Genomic DNA, 17,325 nt, shown 5'->3' with positions numbered 1-17,325 from the left:
GGCTCACACGTGTAATCCCAGCACTTTGGGAGGAGAGGCAGGCAGATCACTAGAGATCAGTAGTTCGAAACCAGCCTGGCCAATATGGTGAAACCCCATCTGTACTAAATTTACAAAAATTAGCCTTGCATGGTGGCGGGTACCTGTAATCCCAGCTACTTGGGAGGCTGAGGCAGGAGAATCATTTGAACCCAGGAGGCGGAGGTTGCAGTGAGCCAAGATTTAGCCACTGCCTTCCAACCTGGATGACAGAGAGAGACTCTGTCAAAAAAAAAAAAAAAAGTATAATTATTTCAAGAAGGAAAAAAGTATCTTATATTTCATTTTTTCTCTCATAAAATTTGCTTTACATACACACATTTTTACAGGATACTATTGTGTGTGTTGTTTTGTGATACATTTTATTTTATAGAAGTATAAATAATTGCCATTTTGTAACTACGAAGTATTTATTTTTTTTGTTTTGTTTTTGTGTAAGGTGTGTACATAATACAATAATAAAACAAGCACACATAGATTTACCAACCAACACAACCCCGTTGGGGCATTACCAAGATTACTGACGTTAGTTGGGAATTCATGCGAAATGCTTGTCCTAAATTTTGTGTTTATCATTCCCAACTCTTGTGTGTTTGTGTATTTGTGTGCATTTTCTCCCATGTATGTTTGTCTTTAAGAAATATAGCTAGTATTGATTATCCTGAATTTTATAGAATCAGTAATATTCTCTAATTTTTGGAACTCACATTTTTCACTGAATATTTATTTCAAGGATATCTTTGTTACTTGTACTTGTAGTTCAATTAAGTCTCATTAACAAATTCAAGTATGAGATAATACTATAATTTATTTCTCTCTATTCTCCTATTGATAGAAAGGATAATTCAGCTTTTGCTCTTATTAACAAAGGACCTAAAAGTGTTATATTTCATATCTCTACAGAGATAGCCTAGAATATATAACTAGAAGTGAGTTGTAAGATCAAAGACCATGTGTCTATCAATGTTAAAGAAAATTGTCAATTTTTTTCCAAAAATATTTAAAATTTATCTATATAAATATTGTGGATGATCACTCTTATTCCATTCCACATACTCAACAATACTTGTTATTTTAAGCCTTAAATTTTGCTTAATTTTGATCTGCTATAACATGGTAGCTCACTGGGTCTTAAGTTGCACGTTCTTAATTACATAAGAGATAAAGGTGGTGATTGCTCTGGGCAAATAGCATTGATAAAATTCATGATTATAGTCAGGAAAGAAAGCAAATTGGAAGAGAAATATCAAATTGAATAAAAGCACAGAAAGGATGGTGTAGGGTTTATTCAGGAAATCATAAATTCCCATAGTTGGTTGCAAGGGGGCCTTATACAATACATTAATTTATGATAATTCTGATGGTCCTTATCTTACTATATACCACTATTTATCCTGAAGTTAGACCAAAGAAAAAATTGAGAAAAATCCAAGATTTTGCTAAGAATCAAGACAGCTATTCAACTTTTCGGGAATTATTTGTTGTCTCTAATTTAGAAATAACTCTATTAGTGAGCTCATTAGGAGGTAAGGGGACACTGGCTTTTTGAATTTCCAGAGTCCTTGCTCTGACTATTTCACTTCTAGAACAACTGGTATTTCTTTAACTGTGGTGTCAATTGAATATAGTCAGTTGGCTTTATTTCTGGAAGCTTTCATAGGGCTAAAGCTCTGTACAGAGTCATTGTTGCTGAATTCTTGCTCTTGGTTTTGCAGGGAGTAGAATTAGTAAAGTGTTTTTTTGGTGTTATATTTGGACTGTAATCAAATAGATGATACTTGAGAGCAATGGGTGGTTGATACGCTCTTAGCTGCACAGCATCTTTGCATATCCTCGCATTCGCAGCTGTGTTCTGTGGTGTAAATGGGAGAGAGGTGACCCCCTCACCAGGTCCACTCCTTGGTCTTGAGGTTTGAGAAAGACACCTCTGGTCACTAGAAATGTGCTTGCAATTTTTGTTATTGTTATTAGGTTTTTCAGGCCATGGGGCTCCCTTGGGGATTGGACCTGAGCTGGTGGCCACAGCCCTGGGGTTCTAGGATCTGTTTGCAGCTCCCTTCTTTGGATACTTGAGGTTGAATTTTGGGTGCACTGGGGGATCCAAAGGGCTTTCAGGTTGCCAAAACGCAGTCAGGTGGAGCAAAGGACCCAGGGTGTGCAGTTGAGGTTGCACTGTGTACATGCACCTTGGGATACAGTTGAGGTTGCACTGTGTACATGCACCTTGGGATAGCCAAGCAGAGGCCCTAGGTGGTCCTGGTAGGCAGGTAGGCCTATAGGACTGATGGGCCCCAGTCCTGCAGGGAATCAGGCCCTGTTTTACCCCTGGCAGTTAGCTGGGGCTAAAGCCTCTCAGAGGGAGATAGGAGCTCTGGTGGGAGGGGACTTATGGCCCAGCTCTGCCGGTGCTGACCCATACTGAAAGGTCCCCAAATCCATGTGTGCTGCAGCTCCATCTCTGTCTCATCTCTGGGGAGATCCCCCTGCCAGCTCACATGTCCATGGGGGTATGGAGACTCCTGCAATTAAGATCCTAGAGGTCCACAGTGAGGTGAGTAGTCCCCCAGTTCCTTCACTCCTATCTTCCCCAGGCACCATTCAGAGTTGGAACAGTGTTTTTTTTTTGTTTTTTTTTTTTTTGTAATTAAAAAAAAAAATTTATTGTAGCAAATCTCTATTCCCTGAGAATAGAGAGACAGGTAGAGCAAGGACAAGTATTGTCCTTTTTTTTTTTTTCAAACTCTGTAGGTCATTTTTTTCAAAAAAAATATTTTTAGATATCACTACAGATGCTTTCTCTGATCACACTTTTTCTCACTTTATGTGCATGAATTAAAGTCAAAGAAGGGATGATTTTGGGAGGATCATGGGTGGACCACGTTCATAACCCCTCTATATGACTTAATTTTATCTAGTAACAACCTATAAATATATAAAACTAACAGAAATTTCTAGAAGACCAAAATTAGTAAATCTATAGGAGAATCAAATAATATATTTGGCAAACTTAATTCGATAAATGCATATGAGCATATGCATTCTCCACACAGGACTTGATTTTCATGCCCATTAAATGTGTGTTTTATATTCTCAAAGCAATTACTTACTTGGCCATAAAGCAAGCTTTAATAAAATTAAAGTATATGTTAGCAAACTGTACTCTATATGCATAGTTCTCTGTAGAGAGCCACTTTTCTTTCTTTTCCAATTTTTTTTTTTTCTGCTAATAGCACAGAATACCCTGGGGAAGTCATTACATAAATCTGATTTCAAGAGGGAACTTAGGGTGAACAGTAACAAACTCTGTCAACCACTTTCAGACAAGTAGAAAATCACAGTACCTGGTAAGGTGCAAGTCAAAGAACAAATAGATCGGAATCTGACAGCATGGGTTAAATAATTAGCTGTATAATCCAAATGTATTTGATTTTCCTCACTCGGTGGACCTCTCAGTCTGTTTTTATACCCTGAATATGGAGCTAATAATACCTGTCTCATAGAGTTCAGTTGCAATATCCCAAGAGTTCTGTGATGTTTTAAGCATCTTCTTTTTGTCAGCCTTAATGCTCAATGTGATGAGTTGTAGAGACGTAAGGGGCATTGTCTTTGCCTTTAAAAAAGTTCATCATCTCATTTCTGTCAGGGCTCCAGGAAATTAAATGAAGTCAGTTAAACAAAATGACTATTCCAATCATTTCATTCATCTGCATGATCCTTGCTATAGCCCATGGTTTGACTTCTGAGGAGTCCATTCCATTTGTGGACTTTGGAAGAATTGTATTGCTACCAAAGTTGGTCTTTGGTACCCATCATTTCTCACTGTTTTAGCTCTTGACTGCCCTCATTCTGGCATCTAGTTGCTACAGGCTATGTGCCCTTCATTTGTGTCCTTTCTCTCTGGAACCACTGTTCCTCCTTACCTGTTGTCAGTTTTCTTAATACCATCGTTTATATTTTGTTCATTTTTTTCATGGTTTCAGGTGAAACAGAACAGTAGTCTCTCCTTATCTGCAGGGGATATTTTCCAAGATCTCAACTGGATACCTGAATAGTAGTGAATCCTCTATACACTGTATTTTTTCTATACATACTTATGATAAAGTTTAACTTATAAATTAGGCACAATAAGATATTAACAGCAATAATTAATAATAAAATAGAACAATTAATATACTATAATAAAAGTTAAGTGAATGTGGTCTTTCTCCTTCTTTCTCTCTCTCTCTTAAAATATCTTAATATTTTCAAAACTTCGTTGACCTCAGGTGAATGAAATCATAAAAAGTGAAACCACATATAAAGGGTATTACTGTAAATGTGATTATTGTAACTTCATCTTGGTCAGAAATAGAATCCATCTCATTCTGTTTTAAGACAATTAAATAAAATGTTGCATTTAAAGTGCTTACCAATCAGGTGAAATATACAAATTGATTATATATGTATATAAAGTCATATATATCTTATATATGTAATATGTATTGTTTTATACACACACACACACACACACACAATTTATTATCACTTTGAAGACCCCTGTGGGTCCAGGATCAAAAAATTTTTCTCTGTTAGCCGCTTTTACTCTCCTTGAGTATTCTTCAGTGCAGGGGTTCCCAGCCATGGACCAGTACTGTTTCGTGGCTTGTTAGGAAGCTGGCCGCACAGCAAGAGGTGAGCAGCAGGTGAGCAAGCATTAACACCTGAGCTCTGCCTCCTGTCAGATCAGCGGCAGCATTAGATTCTCACAGGAGGGGAACCCCTATTGTGAACTGTACATGCAAGGGGTCTGGGTTATGTGCTTTTTATGAAAATCTAATTCCTAATGATGTGAAGTGGAACAGTTCCATCCCGAAATCATCATCTCCCCATTCCTGGAAAAATCGTCTTCCACAAAACCAGTCCCTGGTGCCAAATGGTTGGGGACCACCACTTGAGTATATTTGCACCGCTAAGGAAAAAAACTTCGTATATCAGTTTTTAAAAATGTCCCCATGTTATATATTAAAAATATGCACAGACTATAGAAAAAACTCAAGTTAAATTAGAAAAAAAGCCACTTATGTAATATGCATGCTATTTTTTTTTAATGGCACAAGAAAAAGACTAATATATTTCATTTATTCTGGAATTCTGGATTTTACAGTTATCCTCTTAGGGATTTTTATTTCATCCATTTACAGAACAGTTAATTTAATTGAAGTTTTCATAGTGTTTAACGTGAATTCTGAGTACTATTTAAAAGATGTAGGCTTCAAACTTTTTATCAGAAAAGGTAAGAGAAAGTTTGGATATTTTAATGAGGGAACATGAAAGTGTTTTGCCTTGCGTAGGATTATGAAATATAATCACGAGCTAGGAAAATGAGTCTCTAGTACATTAGAAATTACTGAAAGAAGTAGTTGTTTTAGTTTTGTATTGCTATTGCCACAAATACCACAAACTTGCTGACTTAAAACAACAGAAATATTTTCTCTCACATATCTAAAGGCTAGAAATGTGAAATCTGGCAGGACTAGACTTCCTCTAGAGGTTCTAGAGGATAATCCCTTCTATGCCGCTCACAGCTTCTGGTGGTTGTCTGGGGATACCTGGGCTTGTGGCTGTCTATATCTGCCCCATTACCACCTTGCCTTCTATTCTATGTTTCTGTGTGAAATCTCCCTCTTCTTCTGTCTTATAAGGACACTTGTGATAGCATTTAGGGCCAACATAATAATCCAGGATCCTATGGAGTAAAATCTGTTCTCTCAAAATTAATACGGTGAAGCTATAATCAACACGGTATAGGGCCTTTGTAAAAGTAATTAATGTTAAATGAAGTCATAATGGTGGGAGCATGATCTGGTAGAATTAGTGTTCTTGTAAGAAACTAAACCAGAGAACATATTTCCTCTGTGCTGTGGGGATAGTTCTAAGATGGCCATCTGCAGGCTCGGAGGAGAGTCTTCATGAGAAACTGATCCTGCTCGACCTCGATTCGGGGTTTCTAGCTTTCAGAACTGGGAGAAAATAGATTTCTGTTGTTTTAAGTCACCCCGTCTGATTTTTGTGTGGTAGACCAAGCTGACTAATACAAAGGGTATTCTATTCATCTTAATAGCCTTAATGTCATCTATCCTTTGCCATATAAAGTAGAACATTGACATATCTTTTGGGGGCCTCCACATTCTACCATTTAACCCACTACAGTGGTCAATCTCTTTTTATCCACACCTCCCTAGAGTAGAGTCAAGTAAATGGTACATCTTCAAATGAAAGCTGTGTAACAGATGCCAGACACTACTTCATATTCAATTTCTCCCTTCCTAAAAACAAACAAACAAATAACAACAACAAAAGCAAAAAGCACTCTGCAATTTAGCTACTTTTACATCATGTGACAGAGCTTCAGAAAACAGAGGTTCTGCAAATATATATCTCTCTCTCTCTGAGACAATGTATATATGTATAAATATATATCAGACTGTATATAATATTTATCATGTATATATATATTTTTCACATGATGTAAAAAGTACATAAATTGCAGTGTGCTTTTTGCTTTTGTTGTTGTCATTTGATTGTTTTTGTAAAATGTTTTTCAGAGTATGTATATGTGTATAGTCTATATATCAGATATATAGACAAAATATATGGTCAGAGATAAAATCCATCTCATTCTGTTTTAAGACAATTTAATAAAATGTTACATTTAAAGTGCTTACCAATCAGCTGAAATATACAAATTGATTATATATGTATATAAAGTGATATATATCTTATATATGTAATATGTATTGTTTTATACACACACACAATTTATTATCACTTTGAAGACCCCTGTGGGTCCAGGATATATATGTATCAATATATATATTGTTAAGCCTATTATTGCTCTTTTGAGCTTTCCTAACTGGTTTAGGTTTTCCTTCTGGAAGGTTTTATGGTGAAACACTATCTCAGAACTTTTGTTGTCAGTTTCACTTTAGTGATTTGATTCCCTGTATCATCCAGGCCTCTGTGGTTATATACAAAAAATACTGATCTTTACCAATTTTAGTAAAGGGGATTTCTTGGTTGACCATCATAACTCATAGTATTAGCAACAAGATGGGAGAAACAAGCCGGGGCACAGGCAGAAATAAACTTTGCTTCATTAGATTGGGACACATGAATCACAAAAATGGTTTTATTGTAGAAACAGCCTGTAGAAGACACCCTGCTGAAATTAACAGATTATATATTAACAGTCTATATGTATATATGTATAGTCTATATATCTCTGATATATAGATTAACAATCTATATGTATTATCTATATGATATATAGATTAACAATCTATAGATCAGATATATAGACTCTACATATATACATATAGACTGTTAACATATAATCTGTTGATTTATATATCAGATATATAGAGAGACTATACATATAAACACTGTATATATAGTCTGAGGCTGTATATGTACTATATATATTTTCTCTGTAGATAGATATCTACATATCTATATATCTATATATAGAGTCGATAGATATAGATAGTCTGAGGCATATTTTATTTAAATACTGATCCAGAATTGAAATCCACATTCCTTTGACTCCAAAATACATCATCTTTCCCTAAATTCAGTTCTCATTCTGGTGTTAATAAAGTTTCAATAAAGCTTCTTTCCACAAGGAGCCATCTCACTGATGGCAAAGGCATGTATGAAGGATGGTATTTATCATTTTTGAAAACAAGCAGTTAATTAATTAAATATTAGGTTTTTGAATGAGAAAAATTAACTTTTATGCTTTGGTGCTCACACTGGTGAAGAAATGTGTATTTTCTTCCTATTGTTAAAAGTAATTAATGTATGTACATGATTTAAAGCAAAATTAAGTGAGATAACATTAGTATTTATAAAAAAAGTAGTAAACCAGACAATCCAGTTTTCTGATAGATGAACACAAGGGCAGCCTTTCATTAATTTATGGAATAGGAAAGTTACATTGTCATTCTTTTCTGCTTGCTCTTTATGAACTTAATAGTGAATGAAGCCCCTTTTGTCTTCCATCTAAAATATCAAAGACCCACAAGAATAAATTATAGATAGATGATAATTAATTTATTTTCAATATATTATTTGCCTCAGCCTTACCTTCAGAATCTGGGCACATTTTAATAAATGCACAATATTTGCATGAGAAAACATAATTAAATGAGCATGAAAAGAATCCATCTGCTACATAGTTTTATTTTTAAGAATTTGTTGAATACCTATGCTAAAATAAAATTTCCATCATTGTTGAGCCTGTTATTACTCTTTTGAGCTTTCCTAACTGGTTTAGGTTTTCCTTCTGGAAGTTTTTATGGTGAAACACTGTCTCAGAACTTGTGTTGTCAGTTTCACTTTAGTGATTTGATTCCCTGTATCATCCAGGCCTCTGTGGTTATATACAAAAAATACTGATCTTTACCAATTTAATAAAGGGGATTTCTTGGTTGACTATCATAACTCATGGTATTAGCAAGAAGATGGGAGAAACAAGCCTGGGCACAGGCAGAAATAAACTTTGCTTCATTAGATTGGGACACATGAATCACAAAAATGGTTTTATTGTAGAAACAACCTGTAGAAGACACCCTGCTGAAATTAACATATCTAACCATTGGTAGCCCGCCTTGAATCTGGTCAGCTAAGTTTCAAGGCTTCTAATGACCTAACTTGGATTATGTATGTGCCCATATCTTGAATTGGTCAGGAAATCAGATGCACGAAACAATGCTTGGTATGTGCCATACCATGAGAGAAAAGTAATCCTCCAAAAAAAAAAAAAAATGAGTCAAGGATTATAAGGAAAATAGAAGGAAAGATGAGCAGCTACTGAGGAGCAAATGGGAGCTCTTTGAGATACAGAGCTGTTTCAAATATTTGATTCCATTCTAAACATAATACTGTTGTACAGCAGATGCATAATAAATGTTTGTTTATTCATATTGGGAAACACAATTTAAATTGCTACCTTTTAGAAAGATTTCTCTCACAATAAACATGCCCACTACCCTTGCTTCACTACGGACCCTAATTTTTACCTTCTCTTAATCCTAAAAGAAATCGTAAATAAATGGTGAAAAGGAAAAAGAAAAAAACAAAAAATTATGAATAAAAAATAGGTACTAACTCCCAAGATGCAACAATGAATAACACATGATATCTTCCTTTAAGGAGCCCGAAGCCTAGGATAGCCTGATGTTTGGATCAGTGATTAGAATGATAGGAGTTATGCAGGCTGGTACCAGGAACGTTAATGTTCACCAAAATATTATCTATAAAACTCCAAACAGAAAATTTCAAAAATCTTCAACTATAATACACATTTTTAAAAAAAACCTTATAATTTTTTAGACCTGTAAAGTATAGCTACAAATCATATATACCATCATTTCATGTTATATGTCACAGCAGAATAAAAATGGCATGGACCCAATTGTGACTGTGTAAGATATTCATGCATGTGGATATTAACAACTCTGGGAGGGTTACAGGAATAAAAGTAGATTTGCTAGAATAATGGATGTGTTTTATTTTTTAATTTCCTTTAATGCCACTATATGTGAAAGGAAATTTACAAGGAAATTATGGGACTATTTCTTCTGTCATCTGATTGTTTAGAAACAAAATACATTGAAAATGTCCCCTGCCTGTTAGTGTGATTCAATCCATTCTTCATGATTTTGCAGCTGTGGTTCTGGCTGTGACTGCCAGGGGAGACTTCCAGTATTATTATTTATTACTCTTGCTCTTTTTAACCTGTTTCCTCAAAGCATCTGCAAGTTGGTGGTTATGGGAAGACAGGTGGTGGATGTTCAGTATATCTTAGCTAGAATAAATAGCTGTTTTGACTCTTGTTAAGGATAGTATTGTTTTTAACACTGATATCCAATAACACTTACCTATTTAGGAGTTGCAAGTGCTTTAAACTCTTGATTAGGAATATAAAATCGCCCTTCTTGCTAAAGACATACATTTTCTTCAGTTTCTATATTTCAGAATTCTGTATTACATAGAATTCTTCAAATGGCATATGTTCTAACCCTTGTTCAGAACATATGATTACTATCCAATCTCTTCTATCACCAGGATTGACATCTCGGTTCAGCTGTTGTTGCCATATACCTGGTCATTTTAATTGCTTCTGTATTAGTTTCCCCACTCTCATGTTCTTCTGTTTCATTTTGCCTATGTACTGTTGCCATATCATTCTGACAGGGGCTCTAGCCACATCATACCTCTGATTCGAAATATCCAAGGGACCCCCCCACCCCCACTTTGTGTGTGTGTGTGTGTGTGTTTTTTTTTTAAGTTGGAGTCTATGCCAAGCAAGAATGCAGTGACACAATTACAGCTCACTGTAGCCTAGAATTTCCGGACTCAAGCCATCTTCCAGCCTCAGCCTCCTCATTAACTAGGATTATAGGTGTAAACTACCACATTAAAAAAAAAAAATGTAGAGACAGGAGAGTCATGGTGTTCTCCAGGCTAGTCTTGCACTCCTGACCTCAAGAGATCCTCCTGCCTCTGTCTCCCAATGTGCTGGAAATACAGGCCTGAGGCAATGCACCGAGCCCTCCTTTGGCTGCTAAATTAAGTATAAATTTTGTAGCTCAATTTTGGGATCTCCTCTCTACTTTTTAGTATTTTTAATCATGCTTATTGCCCCTTCTGCCCTATAGAACAACAAATAAACAACTGAGTCTCGTTCTGTTTGTTTCCTTAAATGTTTTCCTTCACCTGGATGTCCTCCGTCATTCTTGCCGTAGTTATTCAGCAACCCACTTTAAAAATAACCCTCTTCACTAGAACTTTTCTTATGACCCCAAATGGAATTGACCATCATTCTTTTAAAATATATACAAGTCTGTTCTGCCTCCCTGTGTTTAATAAGTTTTATATTAGAGTTATGTGACTAACAATCAGATTAGGTGAATTCTATGAAGACCCATATGCTACTTTTGTCATCTTTGTATTTACTAAAGGCATCTGACACAGAACACTGGCTTGTTCATTGGCTTGATTTAAAGGGCACCTCCAAAGCTTATTGAATAAATTTAATAGGATTAGAAAGAAGAACTTTTGTTTTCCTGTTTAATTTTTTTTTTAATCCTAGAGAAGTTAGAGGGGAGGTCAGACGTAGGATTCCTAAACAAAGGAAAGATAGGAAAGAAAAAGGGAGTATGGGAGGTGGAAAACACTAAATGCCTTCTGGATTTCACCCAATGAAGTTAAACTTCTTTAGGTATAAATAAAGAAGAATGTATTTACTTTTTATTTATTTATTTATTGTTATGCCCAGAGCCCAGCATTTGGGTGACTTTATATAGGATCAATTTTAGTGAACTTAGTTACTTTATTTTCTACTGTTTTTCTAATATTCTATTTGCTTTATTCATGTTCTTTTTTACATTTAATATTCTATCAGCTTTGTTAACTATTCTTGGATTTTAATTTTATAAAGATACTGTTTTTGTAAAAATGTTCTCCTGCTAAAGAATGTACTTGCCTGTGAAAAACCAGGAGAGTGCTGTGTAGAAAGTAGTACAGGTAAAAAAAACCTGGGTGAAATTTGAGTACTCTCTCCCGACTGTGTCTTAGTTTTCCTTCACTCCTAATGGTTGGAAACCCAATTTCTTCCTCTCCTGTGATGTATTGTGATCAAAGTCTCAGACTCAGGCAAATTAGCATTTACTAGTTTATTTTTTGTGCCCTAAAACAGTACCCTCATGGATTGAGGAGCTGAGTGTAATGCTAATATTCAAATCAGCTCTTCCCAAGAAACACATGCACGTTTGAATGGATAATCGTAAACCTACCTATAGTGGTACTTATATACAGCAATTAGGGCATACCCTTCTCTGACCAGAAGTAGGAAACAGCTTTTTCTTTTCTTTTCTTTAATTTTCTTTTCTTCTTCTCTTTTCAATTGTGTTTCTAGAGAGATGAATTCCACAATAATATTTAGAGTTTCCATAAATATAGAGTTTGATTAGTTAGTAAAGAATTTGAGTTAATATAATCCACTATGTAAATTATGAAGTGTTACGAGTCATTTTCTTCCTATCGAGAAAAACAGGTTATTTTCATTCTCATGTATTATTTCTACGTATCCGGGGGTTAAAATAAAAAGAAAGGACAGGATATATACTTTGTGAGGGACTAGAATCCTTAAAATAAAATCTTACCATGGAAGAAATAAATATTTTCAGTAAGAAAATAATCCCAATGGACATCACTAATGCAAAATTAAATATAATTTATTTAATTTCAAAGTTGAGAATTTTTCAAGGTATATTTTATGGTCTCTGATATATACAAATTTCCATTTTATTGTTTTATTTTGATTGCAATGTTACTACAATATTATATCATGTGTTACAATAATGATTTGGATCTATTTGTTCAGACTATTTCTCTTGTATTTAATGATCTCTTTCTTTCTATCTCCTTTCGTCTCTTCTAAGCCTCAACAAAGTGCTTCTGGAAACAATGAGAGCTCTCAAGTTGAGTCAACAAAGGAAGGAAATCCGCCTACCACTGCCTGTGACTCTCAAGATGTAAGAAAAACTTAAGATGGTTTTTACAGTATTAGACATGAGAACAAAGCATAAGCATTTTAAGAATTCTAATCCATGCTACCATGAAACTTACTACTTACATGTAATATCTACTATCTAAGGATTGTACTTTTAAATATAAGAAGGTAAATGTTCTTTTGGTCTGAATCAAGTAGGTGTTCCAGTAAGCATTGCAACCAGATTCTTAGGACAACTATGAATATGAGTTGTTAGAGAGGTAAGAGGATGACCACAGGCTAAGCAAGGTGGTCATTCCCACAGTTACATGATAGAAAGCTGTTAAAATGTAAAAAACAAAAACCAACAAAAAAACCTTATAGGATGTATTTCTCCATGTAAAGCAAATACACTCAGCATACAGAGACATCATGGTAGAGGAAGGGAGATTCATTTCCTTCAAATGATAGGAAATATGGAATTTGTTCAATGAGTCTTTTCACTCATTAAAAGTGCGATGGAATTTTATTTGTTTTGAACTTTGGCAAAATTAAGCTAATGGATCTATTATATTTAGATTTGAGAACCAGCAAATGACAGCAATTGTGTTGAACAGATTCAAAATTAGGCTTCAATCCAACTTGAAAAGTGTCTGATGAAACTATTTATGCTTGAAAGAAATCAGGCTCCAGCTAAAAATATATGATAATGATAAGGAGGAACAGAAAAGTAAGTTAAACAAGTGATCTCTGGCTGCCAAAGTGGATTAAGAAAAATGAATTACTCAACAGTTTTACCTTCAGTTCTTTGTTTATTTAAACATGTATCCAAACCGTACAATTTAGAAAATAAAGTTAATAAGAAGTATAAACAAAATGCTTGAATTTTACTTCCAAAGGAGGAGAGAGTCAAAAAGGCTTTGGGCAGGAAGGAAGATTTTTACTGTAGTTTGAAGCATGGATAGGTCTTTGACAGTGAGCAAATTTGCAGAGGTAGGAAAATATCACAGCAGTATGGCTAAAAAAACATAGTACCCAAAATGGTGGGATATGTGCCTACAATCACTGAAGACTAGAGAGTGAGGGGCCTTGGATTCCCAAGCTGAGATTGATTTGGACTAGGGAGCTAGTTCAGGTTTTCAAATGCTTATATTCAATCGAGTGATAAGACCATGATGTTAATTTTAAGGATGGTATTTTTATTTCTTGATATATATTCCTGAAACTCCATAAAAACATGTTCTCACTGGAGGCAAAATGGAAAATTTATGTGTGGTTTGCTAGGATTCCCCAAAGCAACATTCTGGTCTACTTTTCTTATTGAAGCCTGCTTCAATTCATAAATTGTTTTATTCATACATTATTTGTTTCTCTCTTCTACTTTTGTTGTTCTCCTTTGTCAGTGATAATTCTTCTGTCCTCAGTAAGTTCCAGAAGCAGCTACTGTCTTGTTCTGGTCTCAGTCTGGATCTGGAGCTCTTCGAAAAGCTGCCTCCACCAACACAAACATAAATGTTCTTTCACTAACCTGACTTCTGTCCTCTAGACTTGTGTTATTGGAGTCTCTACTCCTAAGAAGCTACACCTTTTAGTACATAGAGTGTTCAGTATTCAGAGCCTGCAGATTCAATTATAGATAATAATGATGAAAGTAATACAATGAGTGACATAAACCAGGTGTGAGTAATAGGAATTAGTGGGACATGCATGAGCATCAGTTTTCAAGTTCTAGACCAGTACTTCTTAGCTCTGTCTCCAGAATAGTATCAAGTGAAGAGTACTTACAAAATACTAATGCCCACGACCCATTGCAGAAAAATTACCTCAGCACCTCAGTGGGTAAGGTCTAGACATTAGTTGTGTCATTCCTCCAGATGATTCAAAGATATAGGTTATTTTTCACTAATAATAGATTTACCCATTCATAAGAACCATCTGGGGAGCTTTTAGAAAGTCAGATTCTGAGCAATTAATCTGGACATTTTAAATAAATAAAACTAGAGAGACTTTATTTTTTACCTTGTCTAAATTTAGTCATAATATTCTGATTTGCATTAAATATCGTGAAATGTATTGCTTCCATTTAATGTAGCAATATAAAAATACTGACTCTACCAACCTAGAGACTTAAGCTCCAATTTGGGTTGCTTTATTGAATGTTCAAACTGAATAAGAAAGCAGAACTTAATTTCATTTTTCAAAATCACAAAATAAAATTATTTATCATATTCCTACCTTTATATTTTATTTTGGGGTGTGTTTAGAATCTTAGTCTATGCCTTTATGTGACTTTCCTTTAATCAGATATTGAATGAATGCTATTTAGTTTTATACAAAGACAAAAAGTAGGATATAATGTAGTTTTACTTTGTTTTTAATGTCCTTACTTAACAATTAATTGATACTAGCTTTATTCCTATTTCTTGTTTTAATTCGATTTTCAGTTGTAATGAATTCAGAAATCCAAAACCCACTGAATTAGCAAATTTTAAAAATAATTAAAGTGAGATTAAATAGGAACCTGAATTTAGACAATCAAGGGAACAACTGGGAGCAAGCAATGAAAAGTCTACTTCAAAGAGAGAGCCACAGGATTCTGTGATCAAATGAAGATATAGGTAACATGAGCCCCAAATATATGTTTTATTGACTGAAATAATTGCATCATCATTATCAAGAAAGAAAACTGGAGTAGGTGATATTTTTGGTTAATATTTTTCTGTTTACTTCTGAACAGAAGAGATGGGTACTCTGTTAATAATTAGAATGGGTAAAAGGCACAATGAAGCTAACTGTTTTTGAAAAATATAATTTTAAAAATAGCTTTATTGAGATATAACTTACATACCATAAAAATTCACCCATATAAGTGCATTTTTCAATCATTCATCACATTTGCTGAGTCCAGGACTGTAATCCAGTTTCAGAACATTTTCATCTCCCTAATATGATCCCACATGCCTTTTTTTTTTTTTTTTTTTTTTAAACAATGAGTCCCTGTCCCTACTAAGCCTCAGGCAACCACAAACACAGTTTCTTTTTGTATTTGTTTGTACCTTTTTATTGCTGAAAAACATTTTATTGTATGGTGTACCACAGTTCTTTATCCATTCACCAGTTGATGTATTTTGGCTTTTTAAAATTTGTAGCTATTATGAAAAAATGATGCTATGAACATTTGCATAAACCACTTTGTATATGTTTTAATCTCTGTTGAGTAGACACCTAGATGTAGAATTGCTGGATTTGATTATAAGTTTATGCTTATACTGAAAAATGGGTACATTCTTTCCCCCTTTGAACAAACACAAGTGGTGCTTCTCTATTCTCGCATCTTCACTGTTAAAACCTCATGGTTCTCCGAAAGGTAAAATTCTCAGTAGTGAGGGTTCACCCTACCTTAAACTAAGCCTCTAGGAGTTTTTATATTTCATGGTAGTCCATACATGGCCTCCAGAAATTTATTAAAGGTATTACAGCAATGTTCCCATCAACTACTGGCTCCAGCAGCTTTCACTCAGGTAGCTTGTCTGTGTTTTCTGTATTCACTGTCTCCCCAGTTTTGGGGGTAGTAGTTTTTCTGCAACATTAACTCTTTGATACATCTAAGAAAAGTTATTATCAGACTGTTCAGCCTTTTGCTTGTTGTGAAGGTGCAAGTGGAGACTTCCAAGACCTTTATGTGTCAGAGCAGTACCTGAAGTCCTAATTCGTGTCTTCTGAAACACAGAAGCTTTTAATTTCAATAAATTTCAATTTGTCATTTTATTCTTCATGTTTTTGATATATCTAAAGAATTATTTACCTATTTAAGCACACAGGTTTTTTTTTGTTGTTGTTTTCTCTTGGTTTCTTATATAATGTGTTTGCTTTTATTTCTTACATTTAGATCAATATTCTACTTCAATTTGTGTGTGTGTGTGTGTGTGTGGATGGTGATGGTGTTAGGTAAGGTTTTGCATTTATTATTTGCATGTTGTAATTCAGTTGTCCCCGTCTTTATAACATGTTTTTAAGGAATACCTTTTTTTTAAATTGAACTTCTCTAACATCTTTGTCCAAAAATAACTGACCACAACATTTCACCATGTTGGCCAGGATGGTCTCGATCTCTTGACCTTGTGATCCACCCGCCTTGGCCTCCCAAAGTGCTGGAATTACAGGCATAAGCCACTGCGCCTGGCCTACTCTAATCTTTTAAAATTTCTTTCGGCAATGTTTGATAGTTTTTCAGGGTGCAAGTCTTGCATTTCTTTTGTCTTTATTTTTCTGAAGTACTTTTCTCTTTCTCATACTATTGCAAATGTAGTATTTTAATTGCATTTCCAGATTAACTGCTAGTATATATAAATGCAAGTAATTTGTGTATATTGATCCATCAGAATGAGGAGTTTTAAGTGACTGTGAGCTCTGAGTAAAACTGTGATGAGACTTGCACATCACCTATAGGTAGTTGCAGTGTTGATTTTAAGCAGTTATGATGCTACATCCAGAATAAAGGAGACATATCTCTTATCAAATTTTGCTTATCAGTCTACACTGATAAATTCTGTCCCATTTTAGAAGTAACACTTTGAGGTTCAATAATGATGAATGGAAAATGTTTTCTAATGCTTGAGGTAGAAGGCGGAAGAAAAAAATTAGAATTGAAGGTTTGTGTTAATTTATGTTTCAACCAGTTTCCAGCAGTGGATTCATGAATATTTAACCCTTTTAAGACTGCTTTTTCTCCTCTGAAAAAGAGAGATGAA

The 17,325-nt window shown here is 34.6% G+C and overlaps 1 protein-coding gene across 3 annotated transcripts in view; it reads left to right on the top strand.

Annotated features, from left to right (window-relative positions):
- LUZP2 (leucine zipper protein 2) overlaps window positions 1–17,325 on the top strand; it is a 578,438-nt gene that overhangs the window by 535,439 nt on the left and 25,674 nt on the right. For all 3 annotated transcript variants that reach the window (XM_005578372.5, XM_045371619.3, XM_005578370.5), the window contains one exon: window positions 12,525–12,617. In XM_005578372.5, the coding sequence (XP_005578429.2) occupies window positions 12,525–12,617 (93 nt within the window). The remainder of the gene's footprint in view (window positions 1–12,524; window positions 12,618–17,325) is intronic.

The sequence above is a fragment of the Macaca fascicularis genome, chromosome 14, assembly GCF_037993035.2.
Source record: "Macaca fascicularis isolate 582-1 chromosome 14, T2T-MFA8v1.1".
In the NCBI taxonomy this organism is placed as follows: Eukaryota; Metazoa; Chordata; class Mammalia; order Primates; family Cercopithecidae; genus Macaca; species Macaca fascicularis.
The sequence above is the reverse complement of the archived record's forward strand: the minus strand, read 5'-3'. Positions and strand labels throughout refer to the sequence as shown.